At 36.2% G+C, this 19,131-nt stretch overlaps 1 protein-coding gene across 3 annotated transcripts in view; it reads left to right on the plus strand.

The window, feature by feature from the left end:
- FGF12 (fibroblast growth factor 12) overlaps positions 1–19,131 on the plus strand; it is a 544,556-nt gene that overhangs the window by 513,989 nt on the left and 11,436 nt on the right. For all 3 annotated transcript variants that reach the window (XM_026016471.2, XM_072752406.1, XM_026016470.2), the window contains one exon: positions 5,801–5,999. In XM_026016471.2, the coding sequence (XP_025872256.1) occupies positions 5,801–5,999 (199 nt within the window). The remainder of the gene's footprint in view (positions 1–5,800; positions 6,000–19,131) is intronic.

A 19,131-nucleotide genomic window follows, 5' to 3' on the forward strand; every position in this document is an offset into this window, starting at 1 on the left:
GACAGAGACACAGGCAGAGTGAGAAGCAGGCTCCACACAGGGAACCCGAGGTGTGACTGGATCCCAGGTCTCCAGGATCACGCCCTGGGCCGAAGGCAGGCACTAAACCACTGGGCCACCCGGGGGATTCCCTCTATTTCTTTTCCCTCCACATAGGTTAGATGGTGTCAACAGATTGCTCTTGTGTGTGTGTGTGTGTGTGTGTGTGTGTGTGTGTGTGTGTGTTTAAATCTTCATTTATCCGTGTATCTTATCCGGATAATTTCAGTTAATCTGTCTTCAAGTTCACTGATGCTTTCATTTGCCACTTTCCAGTTTGTTAATAGGTACATCCAATAATTTTTTTCCCCTCTCAAATACTAACCTTTTTAGTTCTCAGATATTCATTTGGTTCTTTTTTCCATCATTTCCAATTTTTTTTCTGATATTTCTTATTTGTTTACTCATATGCCCTTTTTAATTTAAATCCTATAACATTTATAGGAGCTATTTTAAAGTCCTTGTCTATTAATTTGACCCTTGTCTGGGTCACCTGTTTTGTGTTTGTTTTTATTGAGTGCTTAATTGGCTGATTATGGGTTACATCACTGTTTGCTTATATCCATGTTTTATAATTTTGTGCTGTATAGTAGATATTTGTATGATATATTGTACAGTGAATTGCATCATCTTTTGATAAAGATGGTGTGTTTATTTCCTGGCATTTAGATAAATTACTAGTAGATCATCTTGATCTTGTTGGGATATGTGTGTGGGTGTTTAGGTCTTAGTTATTTTGCTTCTGTCTTTAATCCAGGGGGTGAGGGGACCTTAATTACGGTGTGGTCATTAACTCTAAACTGGCTGTTCTGAGGTCTCCAGTGAAATGTCCAATATCAAGGTCTTTCCTTTCTGGCTTTTCTAGAAGTTCAGCATTCCTCAGCCCTGCACAACTTCTTGTATCTCTATTGAGTTCTCAGTTCTGTAGTAGTTGCTCTAAGCTTGGTCTTGAGGAGTCTTATCCTGAGCATATTCAGTGCATCCATAATCCCAGGATCCTTGGGAAATTCCCATATAATCTCCTGATCTCCATTAGATCAGATTTTTTTCTCTGGCACTTTAATCTATAAATTCAAGTCCCCTTAGCATTCCTAAACTGCAGTTTCTGCCTCCACAGTTCAAAATAACCGCAGTGCAATACTTTAGCTTTACTTCTCCATTCCAGGGTTGAAAAGTACCTCTTGCAGAAAGCCAGGATTAATTTAATACTTATCTCATATATTTTCCTTCTCTCAAAGATCAAAGCCCAGCAATTTTAGTTGATAAGTGCCTGGAAACTGTTGCCTCATATGTTTTGTCCAGTATTTATAATTGTTACATGAGGAAGTTTGACACCAGTTATTCTGGCTTCATGGAAGTTGACACATAGAATTTTAAAAATTGGAAACTTTCATGTAAAAATATATTTCCAACCTTACTTGATAATTTCCGGAGCCCCTTAGAGTATTCAAAATGATTTCCCAAAAGGTATAACCGAGGTTATCTTGAAATATGGTAATTTGAAAATGTCCCCACTTCCATCCTTACCCCCAGAGAGGAAAACAGAGACTGAGGCACCAGAGGCCTACCAGAGGATGTATACTCTTCCTGTTTCATGAATGTACTGAAGGTACTCAATGTACTTGCCTTGATTTGTAAACTCATAGTTACATCCTGTGTCCTTGCTCACTTCATAAGAAGTAATGGTGTTTTTATTGGAAAATCACTCTGTTCCCTCAATATCTGCTCTGCCTCTAGAATATTCAGAATTCTGGAAATAATTTTGATGATAATAGTCACTGCAACATGATGTATCTTCTCATCCACCTGCCTTTTCAATTCCCCATTCCTACCTCACTTCTATACTTGCAAGCTATGGGCTAGAGGCTAAGTGAATTGGTTATGTGGCATTATGCCTCATTAGGAGCTGTGGAGAATCTGAAACTCATGTCACTTATCTCAGATTGATAAAAAACATCCTCTACCAGAAAAAGAAATCATCAGATTTATTTGTATACTTTATAACAATGGCCAAATTGATCCTTAAGCAGCATTGTCGTATAGGGAAAAACATTATTGAATTCTACAAGTGGAGTGACTTTTCTCAACCTACTGCTCAGACTAACCCTTCTTATTTGTGATATCATATATAACCGAAAAAGTGTAACTAGATGTAAATAAAGTGAGTGACATGCCAGGTACTAAGTTATGCACATCTTTATTGTCTAATGATTCAATCTTATAGTGAAAGTATAATTAATATTAACTTATAGATCATAAAACTGAGCTTCAGAGAAATTAAATAACTTGTCCAAATAAAAAAATTGGGGATTTGAGTCTTTATGTCTGCCTCCAAAATTGTTTCCAATGTACCACAGTTTTCATTATTTTCTGATGATATAAATTTACCTATTGTCTTGTAAGATAATGCAAAGACTGTGTTAACAAAGAAGAATTGTTTTTAGAAAAATCAGTTGAGTAGTTTTCCAGTAAAAATTATCTCAAAAGTATATAGGTAACAATTCCATATATGCTAAATTCTTTTAAGTTATAAAATTAGATTTGTTCTATTAAAGCAACTTAGTTTTTTTAAAAAAATACTTCATTTGAGATAATTTATTTTAGCATTTTCTTTGCCTCTTGTCAGGATGGAAAACAAAAGTTCTCTTGCTTGACTTAATATCATTATGTCTGACAACACAGTTGATGGAGCAACTGCTAATATGCCAAGGATTTTCAAATTCTGTACATCTAAAAGCCATTAAGGAAGTTAAGAAATCAAAAGCTTCACATCCACATATTCGAGAGTTATAACCAAAGGAACTATCTATCTCTAGAGTTGTTGGACATAAATTGTGTTGCAAGAATCAAGTCTTTAATTTCTTTCTTCTTTATACACAATCTAATAAAAGGGTAGCACAGCAAACAGGGAGATATTTTTGTACATAAAAAAAAGATTTTGGTTTTTAAATGGAAAGGAAAAAATCAATATAGAGGGCCCTTTTTATCTGGCATATGTTTGGAAAATCAGTAATTTTTACATATCATAGAGTCATTAGTCATAACTACTTGTATAATAGCAAAGTTTATTTCCTTTGATTACATTTTCTATTTGATATTCTTAATAACAATATATCACCACAATTTTTGATAGGTAAGCACTGTTTTTTTTTTAATTACAATATCTTGGGATGCCTGGGTGGCTCAGCAGTTGAGCACCTGCCTTTGGCTCAGGGCATGATCCCGGGATCCTGGATCAAGTCCCACATCGGGCTTCTTGCAGGGAGCCTACTTCTCCCTCTGCCTGTCTTTCTGCTTCTCTCTCTCTCTCTCTGTGCATCTCTCATGAATAAATAAATAAAATCTTTAAAAAATAACAATATCCTATATGGACTCCTTAATTTCAAGAAATTATTTAGCCATTGAATATGAATGATAAAGCTATGGAAAATTAAATCAAAAGGGATATTTGAGATTACCTAGTTCAACAAGGTTCTCTTTTACAGTTAGAGGAACAAGGAACCTAAGACAGAAAGTGATCTTCCCAATTTGAACACAGGTTACAGAAATACGGGAATAAAAGGTTTCATGAAGATTTTCATCAAATTATTCTGATTCAGAGTATATATTTTTTAATTCCAACTACTATGGATAGATGGGATATGAGGAGAATTAACAATAATGGTGCTTACCTTCATGGAGCTTAATTCATATGTAATATCATGCCAGCTAGTGTTAAGCTATGGAGGAAAAAAAGCAAGGTAAAGGATTAGAAAGTGAGGAGGAGGTGCTAAATTATATAAAGCAGTCAGGAAAGCTCTCTGAGATAGTCACATTTGAGCAGTGACCTGAATGAAATGAGAGATCAAACCATATTAATAAGAAGGCATTTTCAAGAACTGAGAATCTCAATTGTGAGGGACTTGAAATGGGTTATGCTTGTTGTTTTTGAGAAACAGCAAAGAGAGCAGTGGCTTCAGTGCAATAAAGTGTTCATTCATCCATTGCACATTCATGTCATGGAGTATTGTATCTAGAACAGGAAGGAGGAATGGAGATGTACAAAAAATGGGATGGAGATAAATTGTAATTATGCTACCATTTAATTATATTAACTATACAGAATTGTATGTTATGTATTCCTAGTTGAGTTGGAAAGCATACATTCTGGAAGTAAAGCTAGGAGGAGCAAAACTGGTTGTGAGTGATGTCACTCTAAAATGTAGAGACTTTTTAGGTCTTTGATTCTTAAGCCACTAGGTTTATTTAAAACTGAGAGTGTCTTGTGGTATTATATTGTTATTATCAATGTAGTATAGATAGTATTTATTATCAATATTTATCAATAATATATATTATCTATCTGTATTATATATACATATGTATATAATATTCACAATTGCCTTCCCATTCCCCTCCCCATCATTTCACTCTCATTTTCCTGCTCTATAATTTTAGAACTATTTAAAATCAAGAGAGTCTCTTAAGCAGTGTCTTTTTATCACTGAAGGCCTTTACTAACACCCATCGATGCATCACTGTAGCTTTCTGCAAATGAATCCTGGGGACTAGTCTGTGAGTATCACCTAGATGGACATGGTTTCAACCCAGCATTAGTCCCGCATATTTCTAGTAACTTAACTGCAGGTGTAACGCATTAAACCATTGGAACCTTACACTTAAAGGGTTACGAGGAAGAGATTCTTCTAGTACGTTACAAGGACAGCAGTGATGATTGTGAATGTGTTTTATATATAGGGTTCTTATTTACATGTGGTTGAAGATGCTATCACATTTGCTTTTCTTCTCATCTTAGAAGGGGAGGAATTTCTTCATTCCATGACAAATATTTTTTCCATTTGTAATATTAGGATTTGATTTCGTTGTACTGATTATAAAATCTCATTGTAAGTCACTGAACAAGACTCAAACAGAAAAGGTGATCTTGTGAGAGGCAGTGATTGTGAAGCATGAAATGTGAGTTCTGGCATCGATGCAGTGTGTGTGTGTGTGTGTGTGTGTGTGTGTGTGTGTGCATATATAACTTAATCAGATAACATTTTGGTTGTCTCACTTATCCAATGATAAAGTTGAAGTCGAGGATTTTTAAAGTTCCTTCTTGAATGAAAACTTGTATTCTATGTTTCACTGAAGATCATACAACATAGTAGCAATATTTATTTACTCCTTGTCCCTGGGTATATTGCCTGAAATTTGTATTATTAAGTTGAAAAATTTTACAAAGAAATTAAATGAGAAGTTACTGACATTTAGCAAAGAGGTACTATACAGGTGATTTTATGGAACAAGCTTTGACTGTGTGATACATTTATGTACATTTAAGGGTAGTCCCTTCAAAAACATCTGTGAGCCTGTGTGTGCTGTAGTTGTATTTGATTTTGGTTCCCAGGCATACATTTTACATGATAAGAACCACTAAAATGTGCAATAGTCAATCTTTTAAATTTACAAAACATTTTACTGGGACCAGACCTGGGCACAGCCTTGCATGATGTTAGCCCAACAAGTGATTCAAGCTGGACAGTTGTGTTCTGTGAAATGAAGTTTGTTTAGAAAGGAAATCTTGCTTCTTGATTTTGTATGATGAATCTTTGAAACCAAGTGCCACTAGAAATTATGTGTAATTGCCTCTGATTTGTTCTTGTTTTTTTTTTTCCTCCAATTTGTTCTTAATACAGGACCTGTATTTTAAGTTCATTGGATTTAAGCATTTGCTATTTCACTTTTAAATCCTTTCTCTCTTTTGTACCTTCTTCTGCAGGATGTTTTCACTCCAGAATGCAAATTTAAGGAATCTGTATTTGAAAACTACTATGTGATTTATTCTTCCACACTGTACCGTCAGCAAGAATCAGGCCGAGCATGGTTTTTGGGACTCAATAAAGAAGGTCAAATTATGAAGGGAAACAGAGTGAAGAAAACCAAGCCCTCATCACATTTTGTACCAAAACCTATTGAAGGTATGAAATGAACTTCTTTTCTTTTAGACTTTGATTTCTGTGTGTTGATGCCAATTTTGCTCCTTATCCCCTGTTCGGTGGAGTTTACTTAGGATGCAACCGATCAAAACAAAGTTTCAGAAAACATGATAGGACTTCTTACTTAAAAGAGAAAAAAAATTCTCTTACAAATACTTGACACTTATTAAAAAAAAAAAAACTGCCTGAATATAGAAGCAAGAAAATTCTTGAAAGTAGAAAAATAGTGCTAGTTACCATTTGGAATGTAATTTCCCTCTCTGTTGAACACAATAATTTAATTTCTCAAGCTACACTCTTGAAAAGACAAGCATGCTATTATGGTTATTTAAAGTTTGCAAAAAACCTTTAGAAATATGTTTATATCCTAATCTATACATTTTTGTAAACAAATCTAACCATATGGTGTATTAATTTTTCTTTGTGTTTTCTAAGGAAAGAAAATAGTATGCTACTTATTGTGACCAATAAATATTTGCAATAATCAATTTTTCCATTCTCAGTAGAGCCTATAACCTCCCTTCTCATAATCATTTAATACTTATTTTCAAATTGATTGATGGAACGAATAATTTTATGGCAAGGAAATGCATTTTGGGTGACTTGTTCCTTACAGAAGACGAGAATATACCATTGGAGTAACCACTTTTGCTATATTCAGTCAAGGTTTTTAACATAGGGTTTGAAGTAGCGGTGACCTAGACATTTACCGATAACCTTCCTTTCTGAAAGTCACATTGTAATCACTTAAAACATTAGTTCAGCCTCTTTGTCTGTGGAAATGAGGGAATTGAGGCAATGTATTACAATTCTGCAATTTAGCCAGCCTTTGTGTCCCCTAAATATCTATAAGGCATGTCAGGTCAGCCAGTGTAGGATCACAATGGCTGTTGCACAGTACCTATGAGTGTAACAGTCAACAAACATTTGTTCAGTCAACATTATGTTCAAAGCACAGGGAGGGACCTGTGGCATTTGGAGGGACCTGTGGCATTTGAAGCTCCTGGTCCCTCTCAAAACTCCTCTCAGACCCTGTGCTTTTAACCACACAAAACAGAACTTTCCTTCATGTAATGTATTTTTTTAAAGATTTTATTTATTTATTCATGAGAGACACAGAGATAGAGGCAGAGACACAAGTAGAGGGAGAAGCAGACTCCCTGCAGGGTGAGGGGCCTCTCTGTCACTTTATTGTCATATACATCCTTTCCCCTAGAACTGATCACATTGTATTAAATTTACCTGTTTGCCACACTATCCCGTTATCCATGGCTTGATCATTTTTTGGATGCGTGGAACAAGTTTTATTTTTCGTCATATATCCTTGTTTCTTGTATAATATCTTGCATATCATTAAGAGATATTCAGTAATCTGTTGTCAATTGGATAAGTGAACACATGAATAAACAAATGAATAGGTAAGTATGAAAACAAAAAAGAATTACGTATGCTCCAGATAACCTTATAATATTCTTAGATATGAAATATGTGTATTGATGGGAATAGTATAATGTAAAAAAGTTATGTACTACATGTACATAGTGATACTGGGATTTAAGGAAATGATACTGGGATTTAAGGAAAGAGCTATCATTTCCACCAAACAAGAAAAAAAGATATTGAAAAGCTGATTATTTAAATGTAATTTCAAGGCTAGGCCAGGTCAGACCATTAGAGGTGAGAGGTAGAGCTCCAGAGACAAAAACACTCCAGGTGCAGTGTGAATAAACTATTAAAACATTTGCATCATTTTTTTAAAATTGGGGCATAATTAACATACATGTTATACATGTTTGTAACATACACATTATATTCATTTCAGCTGTGCAATATAATGATTGAACAATTCTATACATTTTTCAGTACTTATCAAGATAAATGTACTCTTAATATCCTTTATCTATTTCACCCATTCCCCTGCCCACATCCCCTCTGTCACATCATTTTTATTTGTGCATTTAAACAGACTTTTTTTTGTTGTTGAAACAAAAGTAGCACAAGCTTGTTAACAATATTCGGAAAATTCAGGAAAGTGTAAAAGGAAAGGAAAAATCCACTTGTTTTATTTGCTCTTTTTGTAGATAATGCTTTTCATACCGACCCCCCCACAAAAGAAAAAACACACCTATAATTTACCCACCTAATCATGACTGCTGTCTGCACTTTGGCTAGTCAAGCTTCTTGAGATTGTATGACCATGTACACATTTCCAAGAGTGATGCATTCAGTGACCATATTCCTAGTCTTACAGCTGCTTAAATTCTAAATTTATTGCTGCATTTCAGTACAAACATAGAAAGAGACTACTAGACAGTCCTGATTGTCTACTTTAGAATTAGATTTGGCTAGGTACAATAGAAAACCCATGTTAAGAACAGCTTAATCATACAAAGTTTTATTCTCACAAACCAAATCAAGAAACCTGCTGTGCAGGGCCAGTTCTGTGGCTTCCCAATTGTTAGGGACCTCAACTATGTCCAGCTCTGAGAGCCATTCTCCCTAGTGTGTTGTACAGCTGCACCACACAATGGCTCTCGATTGACTTTTATGCCCATGATCCAACCAGCATCTTCATCCTAGACAGAGGGAAGAAGAAAGAATGAAAAGGGCAGAGGCCAAACCCCGTGCCAGTGGTCTCTTCAAGAAGGTCCCCTTTGGTTGCCATATGATACTTACATCCTGCTGAGTACAGCCCAGGCAGGATGTCGCATTAGGTGCCGGGAAGCCTAGCAATGTATTATTTCTTCTGGATCACTACATGCCAAATAAATGCTCAGGTATTTTTAGAGAATAACAGACCGGGACAGTAAGATCCTCTGCTTCAGCTTGCCATCATCTTAACTTTAGAAGAGCCCTGATTTCCTAATTTTCTTATTAAGAGCTTTTGGTTCATTGTTTTATTTTTAATTTTTCTTATTTATTGATGTCTTAGAATGATTTTCCTTTTGTTCTGAGGGGGAAAAGAAAGTTCATTCTAAATCAGAATCACTGTATTTAGATATGTTTCCAAGGCTCTTCATCTCTTTTTGGATGATGGGAATGAAAATTTAGTTATGGAATATGTAGAATTTGATAAGCATCACTTGCAAGATGAAAACAAGAATGCATTTGTTTCAGAACAAAGACCTTTTAATTCCCTAGAAATGTCTTTGACTTTTGTCTTAGCAAGTTTCACTTTTTTGAACAAATTAGCTAACAGTTCTATAAATGCTTACTTCCAACAGGTATTGTGCTAAACCTGTCTCAGTTATCCCCTCTTTTATTATTCATTCCGTTTCTATGAAATGGATTCTAATATTAATATAATTTTACTAACGTGGAAAATGAAGCACGGAGACATTAAGTAATTTGTGCCATATCAAGCAGCCTGTAAGTGGCAGAGGCAGTATCCAAGCCAAGGCATTCTGGCTCAAGCAAGCAAGTGCTTAATCTTTGTGAAGACAAGTGAAACTGCTTACAGTCTGAAGTCTGAAATGTAACCTCAATATAGCATAGTATGACCCTAGCAAGGGCTTTTGAATAAATGTCTCCTATTTGCTTCTCTCCTTTTTAAATCTGGAATCTACATGCTCCTCAGAAATAAAAGTGTTTTCAGATTCATGGAGACACTCATGTTTTTATATTGTAACAGACCTAAGAAATTGGTCAGCTCTCCCACACCTTGTTTGTACTTTGATATCATTATTATAATGCAAAAATGTGAACCAATTCCCAGTGCTTCTCTATGCAGCTATGCTTTATATTATCAAGTGATATAATTATATCATTACCATTATTATCAAAGATATGTGCACTTGAGGTTTTGTTAGGCATTATTCTACTATGCAGTGAGAACTTCTTTCTCCTGGCTGGGATCCCCAAGCTACTCGTGCTACCACTATTATTACTACTATTACTAGTCTATTACTATTACTATTACTATTACTATTACTATTACTATTACTGCATCTATATAGTTTACTGTTTGCTAGGCAGGTTGCATATGTTACCATCATTAAACCTCACAACAACCTTATCTTATTACCCGCATTTTATAGGTGAAGAAACCAATATTTAAAGTAATTAATTAAAGTAATTAAGTAATAAGCTGTCCAATCAAAGGGCTAGATTAATACAGTGCTGGGATTGCAGTCTAGGAAGCCTACTGCCAAAGTCTATACATCTACTCTGTATACTATATTGCTCTTCAATCTGAAATAAGCCTATGGATATGCTGATAATTAGAAAAATTAGCCATAGCAAAGTAGAAGTGTTATACTATGATACAACTTGAATAGTAAGCTCTAAACCATGCAAAATGGACAAAAGTATACATGATATGACAAGATAAGTTCATAGTGGTAGATAATCAGATAGGATAGTTATAGGAATGCCATGTTGAAACTAGGCAAAAAAGGATTAAGAATACATCACTTCTTTTTCCATGAATTTTAGCAGGCTTCATTTCCTACTTTGCAAAAGAATTTGGAGCAGATGATTCCTCAAGTTCCTTAATAATGGCATTCTGTGCATGCTTTATAAGCACTTTATTGTAAAACCATGTCCCTTCGTGGAATCTAGCTTCGGATTTATAAATAAAATGATTCTAAACACATTTCCTTTATTAAATTAGTGAATGAATAAAGTACAGTTTTATGAACTATTCCCATAATGGATGATTCATGAATTTTTTTAGGAGGAGTAGAATGAAAGACTTTCTAGCCATAACTCATTGTAAAGAAAGTTTTTGGTAATATTTTTTTCCATAGGACAATTATAAAGCAGAAGGCATTTTCAGAAAAGAAAGAAAATGACGTCTTTATAAGAGGTTGGCCATATGGCTGGCTAACCAGAAAGGTTGTCAGTTATCTTTAGTTTTTAAAGGAATTTTTATAAACCTGTAAACCTACCATTGTACGGTTACCAAGAGAGTCCAGTATTGACTGTGGCCTATAAATGTTCCCCCTCTTTTGGAAAGGGAATTAACCACTTACAGAAGGAAAAGTCGGAGAAGGTTTGTTTCATTTTTCAAATAGCTCTCCTTTTTCTCAAATCCTGATGATGATATCATTTTGAATGTCAGGATTCCCAAAATTAAATGCTGCCAGTCCCAGGATCTTTCAGTCCTTCACTGATCATTGGATAATAATGACCCACCAGCCCCTTTCCTATCACGGTCTCACTCTCCATCCTCAGTTTAGAACACAGGTGGTGTTAATGAAGGGTTGCAAGGGCATCTATTCAGACAGATGGAGGGACTTGATATTTAAACCCATTACTATGTACACTTGCATGTCAGCCTTTACTTACATGGGTCCCCTCCCCTGGAATTTAAGACAACGGCACAGGCTTCTTGATTCCCAGTTTTGCCTTTTCAGAGCATTGTTCACAGCACAGATAAGTAACTCCCCCAGATTTAAATAGTCTTGGTGGTAATCTCTCTCTCTAGCTTCAGATGCAGCAGCCAAATACTCTTTGACAAAGAACAAGATGCAGTCTCCTCCTTTTCTCTTCCCTCCTCCAAGAAGCACATTACTCAGCTCCGCAGGTGGTTGGGTATTCAGAATCTAGTTCCTCCCTCCTGGAAAGAATATGTGCACTTTCCAAAGACTTAAGCTTCAAGAACTTAATCTTGGAGAGAGAAATATGTTTCTACAGTAAAATTAGTAAATATCAATTGAGAGACATTGCTACAGAAATATTAAACTCTAAATAAAGGAACATTTGCTAATGTCCACCAATATATTTTCCATTGGGGAGATAAGACTGACTCTCTCTCTCTCTCTCTCTCTCTCTCTGTCACACACACACACACACACACACACACAAATGATCCATCTTTTCCTGTTGATTTAAGCTAATAGAACTTGATTTAAGTGCCAGCAGTATAACATAGAACAGTGTTTCCCAAACATCAATATCTGAACCATCTGGAGTGTTTAAAAAGTAAAGATTCTCAGGCCAGATCTCCAAAGTGTTCTCGTTTTATTGTCCAAGTGATTATGATGGCACCCTGGATCAATGTTCTAAACTGAATTTGGTGATTCTAGGCTCATTTTGATCAAATATTCAGATTATTGTGATCAATGTATTGGACTAAGCCTAATCTACTATAGAGTAAATGGGCACTGACACCATGGAGTTACATATATTAAACATGTTACATTTTGCCATTTCCTACTGCTATTAAGATGGCTGTATTCTAGTGCTGAATTAAATTATTATACTGAGTTAGAGCTAACACCAATTATTGCACTGAGTTGACACTGAGAAAAAGTAACCTAATACAAATCAATTAATCAAGGATAAATAAATATCTAATTCTTCTGATAAAAATTTTGCCAATGATTTGCTAAGTAATTTTGAGAAAATAATTTATCTTCTTCAACCTCAGTAATTTCCAAAGATGAAGTTGATTACAAATGCCATCTGTTTCATAGGAATAAAAGGAAGATAAGACCTTGTAAGAAAGTTGCGTATCCCAAAATTGTCAGATCAATCCAAAGTGCATTTTTCGTTTGCCCTTGGAAACTGGACATTGTGTTATTGGGTTACGTCCTGGAGAAATGTGAAGTATGGTATTCATACCTGTGAGGTATGGTATTCACTAAGGGATTAGAGAATGAAAATTGAAATTTGGAAGGAAAATCATCTCTTCAAAGACTATATAATGAGATACCAGAGAACTGAATAAATCAGGAGCCCTAATGCTTTAGAGCCCTAATTGGGAGGATACTAATGGCAAATTGATTTTGATATTTTTTTTCAATTGACTGGAAAGAAAACTAAATGATTTTTTCCCCCAGGATCCTCTTTTGGACCTAACCATACTAAAAGACAAACACAGAGCAAAAAAATACCAACCATGGATGCTTTCGATTGTTTTAATCGTAGCAAACGGCTGCAATTCTTTTTCTCTCTCATTCTCACTTTCTCTCCAGCTTTTGAGTTTTGGATCTCTGCCAGCCTCTGACAACTTCTCCCAAGCCAGTGTAACTCATTCAAAGAAGCATTTTCCTGGCTTCGAATTTAGTCTTTAATAAAACCCTCCTACCTCTCCCTGCCACATTCTTCTTCCATATCTATCTCTCTCCTGAACACAAATATTGCTTCTGATCTCTTTCTAAATGAAGATATAGATCTTTGTGTTCACAGTGTCTCTTAACTCTTTTTAATAAGTATTTACAGCATATTGGGTGCACTCCTTTGGCAATACATAGCTTCTGAACCAGCACTTAAAATTCTTCTACAGTTCCAAAGGGATTCCATGTGACATTAATTAAGGTGTGAAATTGCTTCATGTTAATTGCTCACACCCTTCCATGATCTGCGATTAAGACAATTAAATATCTTTAATGGTACATTAACTAACAGAGCAATCTAACCTTTCTACTTCTTAGCAATTACAGAGGGCCAAGGAAAATTCAATTAAATTGGTAGTAATAAAAAGATGAGTCATATTTCATTCTTCTTTGATGGAAACTGATATAGGATAGGGGTTCTTTCTAGAGTGCCCTTTATGAGCTTTATCAGAAACTGGAGTTTCATTGCCTCTATTTGGAAAACAATTTGTCAGCAGCAGCTCCAATCGCCCTCCACCCAGGTTTTCCGATCTCCCTAATAGAGCAACACTGATACTGAACGATTTATACCTAGTTCTTCCCATAACTACAAGAACACTCACTTTTTAAGTGATTTGTAGGAAGCCAATAGTAATATAAGTAATAATTAGTAGCAGTGGTACTGCTGTATATGCCACTTGTGTGGCTCATTATTTTTAACATGCTTCCCTAGCCATAGTATCACTTGATGGCCACTAACACTTTGCAAATATGCAGGTTAAGAGTATCATCCCAATTTTAAAGATAGGAAACTGAGTTTAAGAGAGGTTAAATAACTGACCCAGGTCCATATAGTTAGAAAGGGGCTAAAACTATGACCAGAGCTGTTATCTCTATCAGCCTGCCAAAAGGATCCAGTTAGCTGCTGGAGGATTGACCAATGTCTATAACATACAGTTAGGAGTGACTAACAAGAGTGATTTCATTGGTGTAGCAGGGAGTAAGTCTAATTGGAGTGGATTCAAGTTATCACAGGAAGTAAAGAGAAGAAGAAAGTAATATGAAATTACACTATAGAGGAGCTCTGCTATAAAAAAATAAAAGAGAGAGAAATAGGAAGCTAGCTAGAGAGAAACATTGTGGTTACAGAGTGTAATTTGTTTGCTTGTTTGTTTAAAGCTATCACAGCACATGTATAGACTGATGGGAATAATTGAGGAGAAGTTAAGATTTGGCATCCCAGGAGAGATGGCCACTGAATAACACCGACCAAAGGGGGTGGGATCACATGAGCATGGAAGTCGGAAGTGGAGGGTGAGATGTACACAGGCCATGGGAAGAGTTCAAGCACTAGAACACATGTGAGCACATATATGCAGGTTGGTCGTTTTCATGGTGGAAATACAAAAACTTTCTCCTCTGCTTCTAAGTGGAATACAAAGCAAGGTGGTTTGCTGATAAAAAAGGAAGGAAGGGAAGGAAGGAGGGAGACACCAAAAAGAGAGAAGGAGGGGGAGGAGAGAAAGACAAGAAAGAAGGCAGACCTGTCATGTGAGTCTGAGGAGGGTTTGAGGAGGAAAGAGAAGGTGTGGAATGGTCACTTAGGAAGAATAGGAGGGGGAATTGGCAAGAGAAATGTAAGAGGGTTCCAGGAAGTGCTGGGGACCCCCATGAGGTTTGGGATCAGGATTTTTTTTTAATAAATTTATTTTTTATTGGTGTTCAATTTACCAACATACAGAATAACACCCAGTGCTCATCTGGTCAAGTCCCCCCCCCCCCAGTGCCCGTCACCCATTCACCCCCACCCACCGCCCTCCTCCCCTTCTACCACCCCTAGTTCGTTTCCCAGAGTTAGGAGTCTTTATGTACTGTCTCCCTTTCTGATATTTCCCACACATTTCTTCTCCCTTCCCTTATATTCCCTTTCACTATTATTTATATTCCCCAAATGAATGAGACCATATAATGTTTGTCCTTCTCCGATTGACTTACTTCACTCAGCATAATACCCTCCAGTTCCATCCACGTTGAAGCAAATGGTGGGTATTTGTCGTTTCTAATGGCTGAGGAATATTCCATTGTATACATAGACCACATCTTCTTTATCCATTCATCTTTCTTTTTTTTTTTTTTTCCCATTCATCTTTCGATGGACACTGAGGCTCCTTCCACAGTTTGGCTATTATGGCCATTGCTGCTAGAAACATCGGGGTGCAGTCAACAAAGTTTCATGTTGTTTGTTTTCTGCACACATGAAACTACTTGACTATGAGCTTAGAGCAGGAACTCTAGAGTTAATCATACATGAATTTTAATGCTGATTCTGCCCTGCAGTGTCCCACACCACTTCTAACAAACTACCCTTTTTGTTCTTCAGTTTCCTTATTTGCAAAAAGGACCCATAAAAGTATCTACCTTTTCGATCATTTAAAATAACCATAGTGCATATAAAGTACAGATACATAGTAAGTACTCAATTAATATTAGTTATGATTATGAGCACACTGACTACTCAGGTGGGGAGTACCCACTAGATGGTACCTGCACCTGGTTTATTACAGTTGTCTGATTTATAAATAATAGCAGGGGATCCCTGGGTGGCTCAGTGGTTTGGCACCTGCCTTCAGCCCAGGGCATGATCCTGGAGACCGGGGATCGAGTCCCACATCGGGCTTCCTACATGGAGCCTGCTTCTCCTCTGTCTGTGTCTCTGACTCTCTCTCTCTCTCTGTGTGTGTGTGTCTCATGAATAAATAAATAAAATCTTTTTAAAAATAAAAATAAATAAATAAATAACAGCAACTTTTGAGATTCCACTTTTTTTGGTTTCCAAGAGAAGTGTGTAACTAAAATAAATGTGATTATTGAATACTGAAAGTTGCAAACAAGGATTCTGAGCCAGCATAATGGAAAAGAACACTTGCATCTTCTGATAACTGCATTTGCAACAAAGGTACGAGTTAAAAATATATATATATATATGTAATAGGAAAATAGTAGCTGGAATGCCTGCCCTGGAAAGACCTATACCTAATCTTATAAGATGTGTCTTATTTTTGACAAGATTTCAATGCTCAGTGATATTTCTTAAGTCTCTCTCTTTTCTAATGGCACAATCTTGTATTTAAAAATAAAGCAAAAAATAGAGCAAATACTGTATGTTATACTATAGTTAGTAGCTTATGGTCTTGTTATGACCAGGTGTAGTATTTTGTTTGTAATACCAGGACTGCAAGGCTTTCTACAGAAATATAGCCAGTGCATCTCAGGTGGCTGTGAAAATGACAGCCTCTGCAATGCCAAATCACAATATGACTCGTGTCTGTCATACAGGTGTGTTCCACTCACATTAAAGGGTGAAACTGGGGATTTTCAATGAATGCTAGGTCTTAAAATAATATCCGATGTGGGCTATGTTATTAGAAACTTTCATGTGTCCTTGCATCTGCGCAGGAGGAAAAATATCCTATCAAATCTCTCTACCTCACTTTTACTCTGAAAGCTGCAATGAATCCTCCTTCAGTGTACTATGGATCAAGGAAAATCAAAACATGAATAAAAGGAAACAGCCAGAAGAAGAAGAGAAGGGGGGGTGTGGTGAGGAGAGGAAAAAGAGAAATAAATTGAAACATATATCAAAATAGAGGGGAAATAGAAAACTGATGTGAAGAAAGAATACTAAAGAACCAAAAAGAAATGCTTCCCTTTTTAGAACATTATCTCCTTTTACCATTTATCCAAAACCATTATGATATTATGTGTTAGAGGAATAATGGTATTTATCTCAAAAACATCCTGTGGGATTAAAAAAAAAAAAGAGCAAGTGTTTTTTGCTTTGTTTTGTTTTTCATGCTTTAAAGGGTAAAGAGGGCACGGGGCATGATCAAGAACCACCCAGGAGTGCCAGGTGAAAGAGCAGCAGTGTTGTTAATCAGGCATTGTATCACTAGGACACTAAACATTCTTGATATTTAGATGCTGAAATTTTGTTGGGAAAATAGTGTAAAGTGGAATCAGAAAGAAACACAATTGGAAATCAGTTCCATGCCAAGTGGTAACCATTAAATCATGACCCCCTGAAGATAAAATCTGTATCACAAGTGTAGTTCCCAGGGTCTCAGATGAGACATGGTTAGATTGTACATCACAAGCTGCAAATCAGACAACTTGTTTCCAGTTGTTATATATGGGCAGCGGCACTGAATCTGAATTTCTGAGAAGGGTGATTGGAGAGCTAGGAGAATAAAAATTCAAGGAGTTGAGTTTTTTGTTTGTTTGTTTCACTCTGTTCTCAGTCTGGAAATTACTCCTCATCAAAAGAACTGGAATATCAGACTGCACTCACAGCTGAAGTAGGCCAAATGCATACAACAGACAGCACAGTAAGAAAATACTCAGGAACAAAGAAATTAAAAAAATATATATATATAGAGAGAGAGCCTTCCTAGGGCAAAATAAATGTATCCCTAATGAAATAATAGCTTATTATAATAGAAAGTGATGCAAAAGCTCCCTCCCGCTTAAAAATCATTGTACTTTGAAATAATGCAAATTAAGAGATCAGAGGTTATTGCAATTGCTAATAAGGACCTGATTATCAGGAAGAGAGAAAACTTAATCTTGCATAGTATGAGGCTGATTTGAGAAGCACAGTTTGGGAGCTGTAGAATTTATATAACTGTTTGAAATTCAGAACCTAAGCAGTTTCCTGGATATGCTTCTTAAAGGTTTCCCACAATTGCTTAGTATATGATTGGAAATTAACACCAGAACTCCAAATTCTAGTTGTAGTAGTAGTAGCTGTATAAAATTGTGATTAATTCTTATTGGAAAGCATATGTGATGCTCATATATGGGATCAGTGATTCTTGATTTATATCATTTTTGTTTGTGTAGTCATCTTAAGTGCTACATTAAGCTCCCCACAAAACAAAAGGAGAACTCTTCTCAACATGTTAGTTAGCTTGACCAATTCTTTCAATTGTCAAAATTATGGTATATGGAGAATATCAGATAGTGGATAGATTAGATAAGCAGCAGGTCTCACACGTAATGGTGCCTCAGCTAGGTCTGTTTCTAAGAAAGTACAGTTGTGTTTGCAAGTTATCAGAATTCGTGAAAGTTTCAGATACTGCCAACCTTTTTTTAGGATCCACGCAGTAAGATTCAGTTTCACGGATTCTTCCTGACTAATCTGACTGGCTGTATTCATGTCATGTTAACATAGTTAGACATTTTTCTAGATAACGAGATTGAATAAATAGATTTTCACTGTACACTCATGTCCTTGATGGACATATTTTTTAACTCTTCATTCACTATCAAATTGAGGCTGATAGACATCAGGATCATGCTTTAAATCTTCCAGCTGGGAACTCAGAAGGTCTGGCACGAGTTAACCCTGCCAGCTTATTCCTCCCTACTTCTCAATTTTACCCCATTCTTCAACCAGTCACTGTTTTTCTTATATAACCTGGACTTCATTCTTCAGTCTTATTTGGTAGCTTATTAATCTGTGTGAATCCTCGGCATTCTTCAAGGCTAAATCAACATCGTATAGCTATTGTTATGTGCTCTTTTCCATTCCACTCCCCACTCTGGCTCTGAACAGTCAGTGATTTGTGTGTATGTCTGTGCTGTTCTTAGCCTTGAGCTTCATGAGGGCAGGATTCAAGCGGCCACCTCTCCCAGTTGCTATGGAATCTAGCAGGGTGCCTGGCGCAAATGAAACGTACACCTGTTTATTGAATAAATGAACAAATCAACGCTTGAACCAATTCATCTTTGGGTACTAGTTACAAAAGAGAAATTGAAATTGGAGGAGAGGAAAGAACATGAAAAGGCCATTTTAGGATGAAGGTGATACAGCATTAGCTAGGCCAAGTAAAAAGGGTCAATAAATGTTTTGTAAACCAGTTGCATCCTACCAAGGAATCCAAGACACTCAGTATCTCCCAAGTCTATATATGAGTGTCAGGACCAACCAGGTCAGAACACTTTCTCCCCTGTCTTCCCATCGTTCAGTAATTTATAGCTCTAGGTCCAGTCAGGACACTTCTCTTCCAGACAAC

This window comes from Vulpes vulpes, chromosome 3 (assembly GCF_048418805.1).
Source record: "Vulpes vulpes isolate BD-2025 chromosome 3, VulVul3, whole genome shotgun sequence".
NCBI lineage: Eukaryota > Metazoa > Chordata > Mammalia > Carnivora > Canidae > Vulpes > Vulpes vulpes.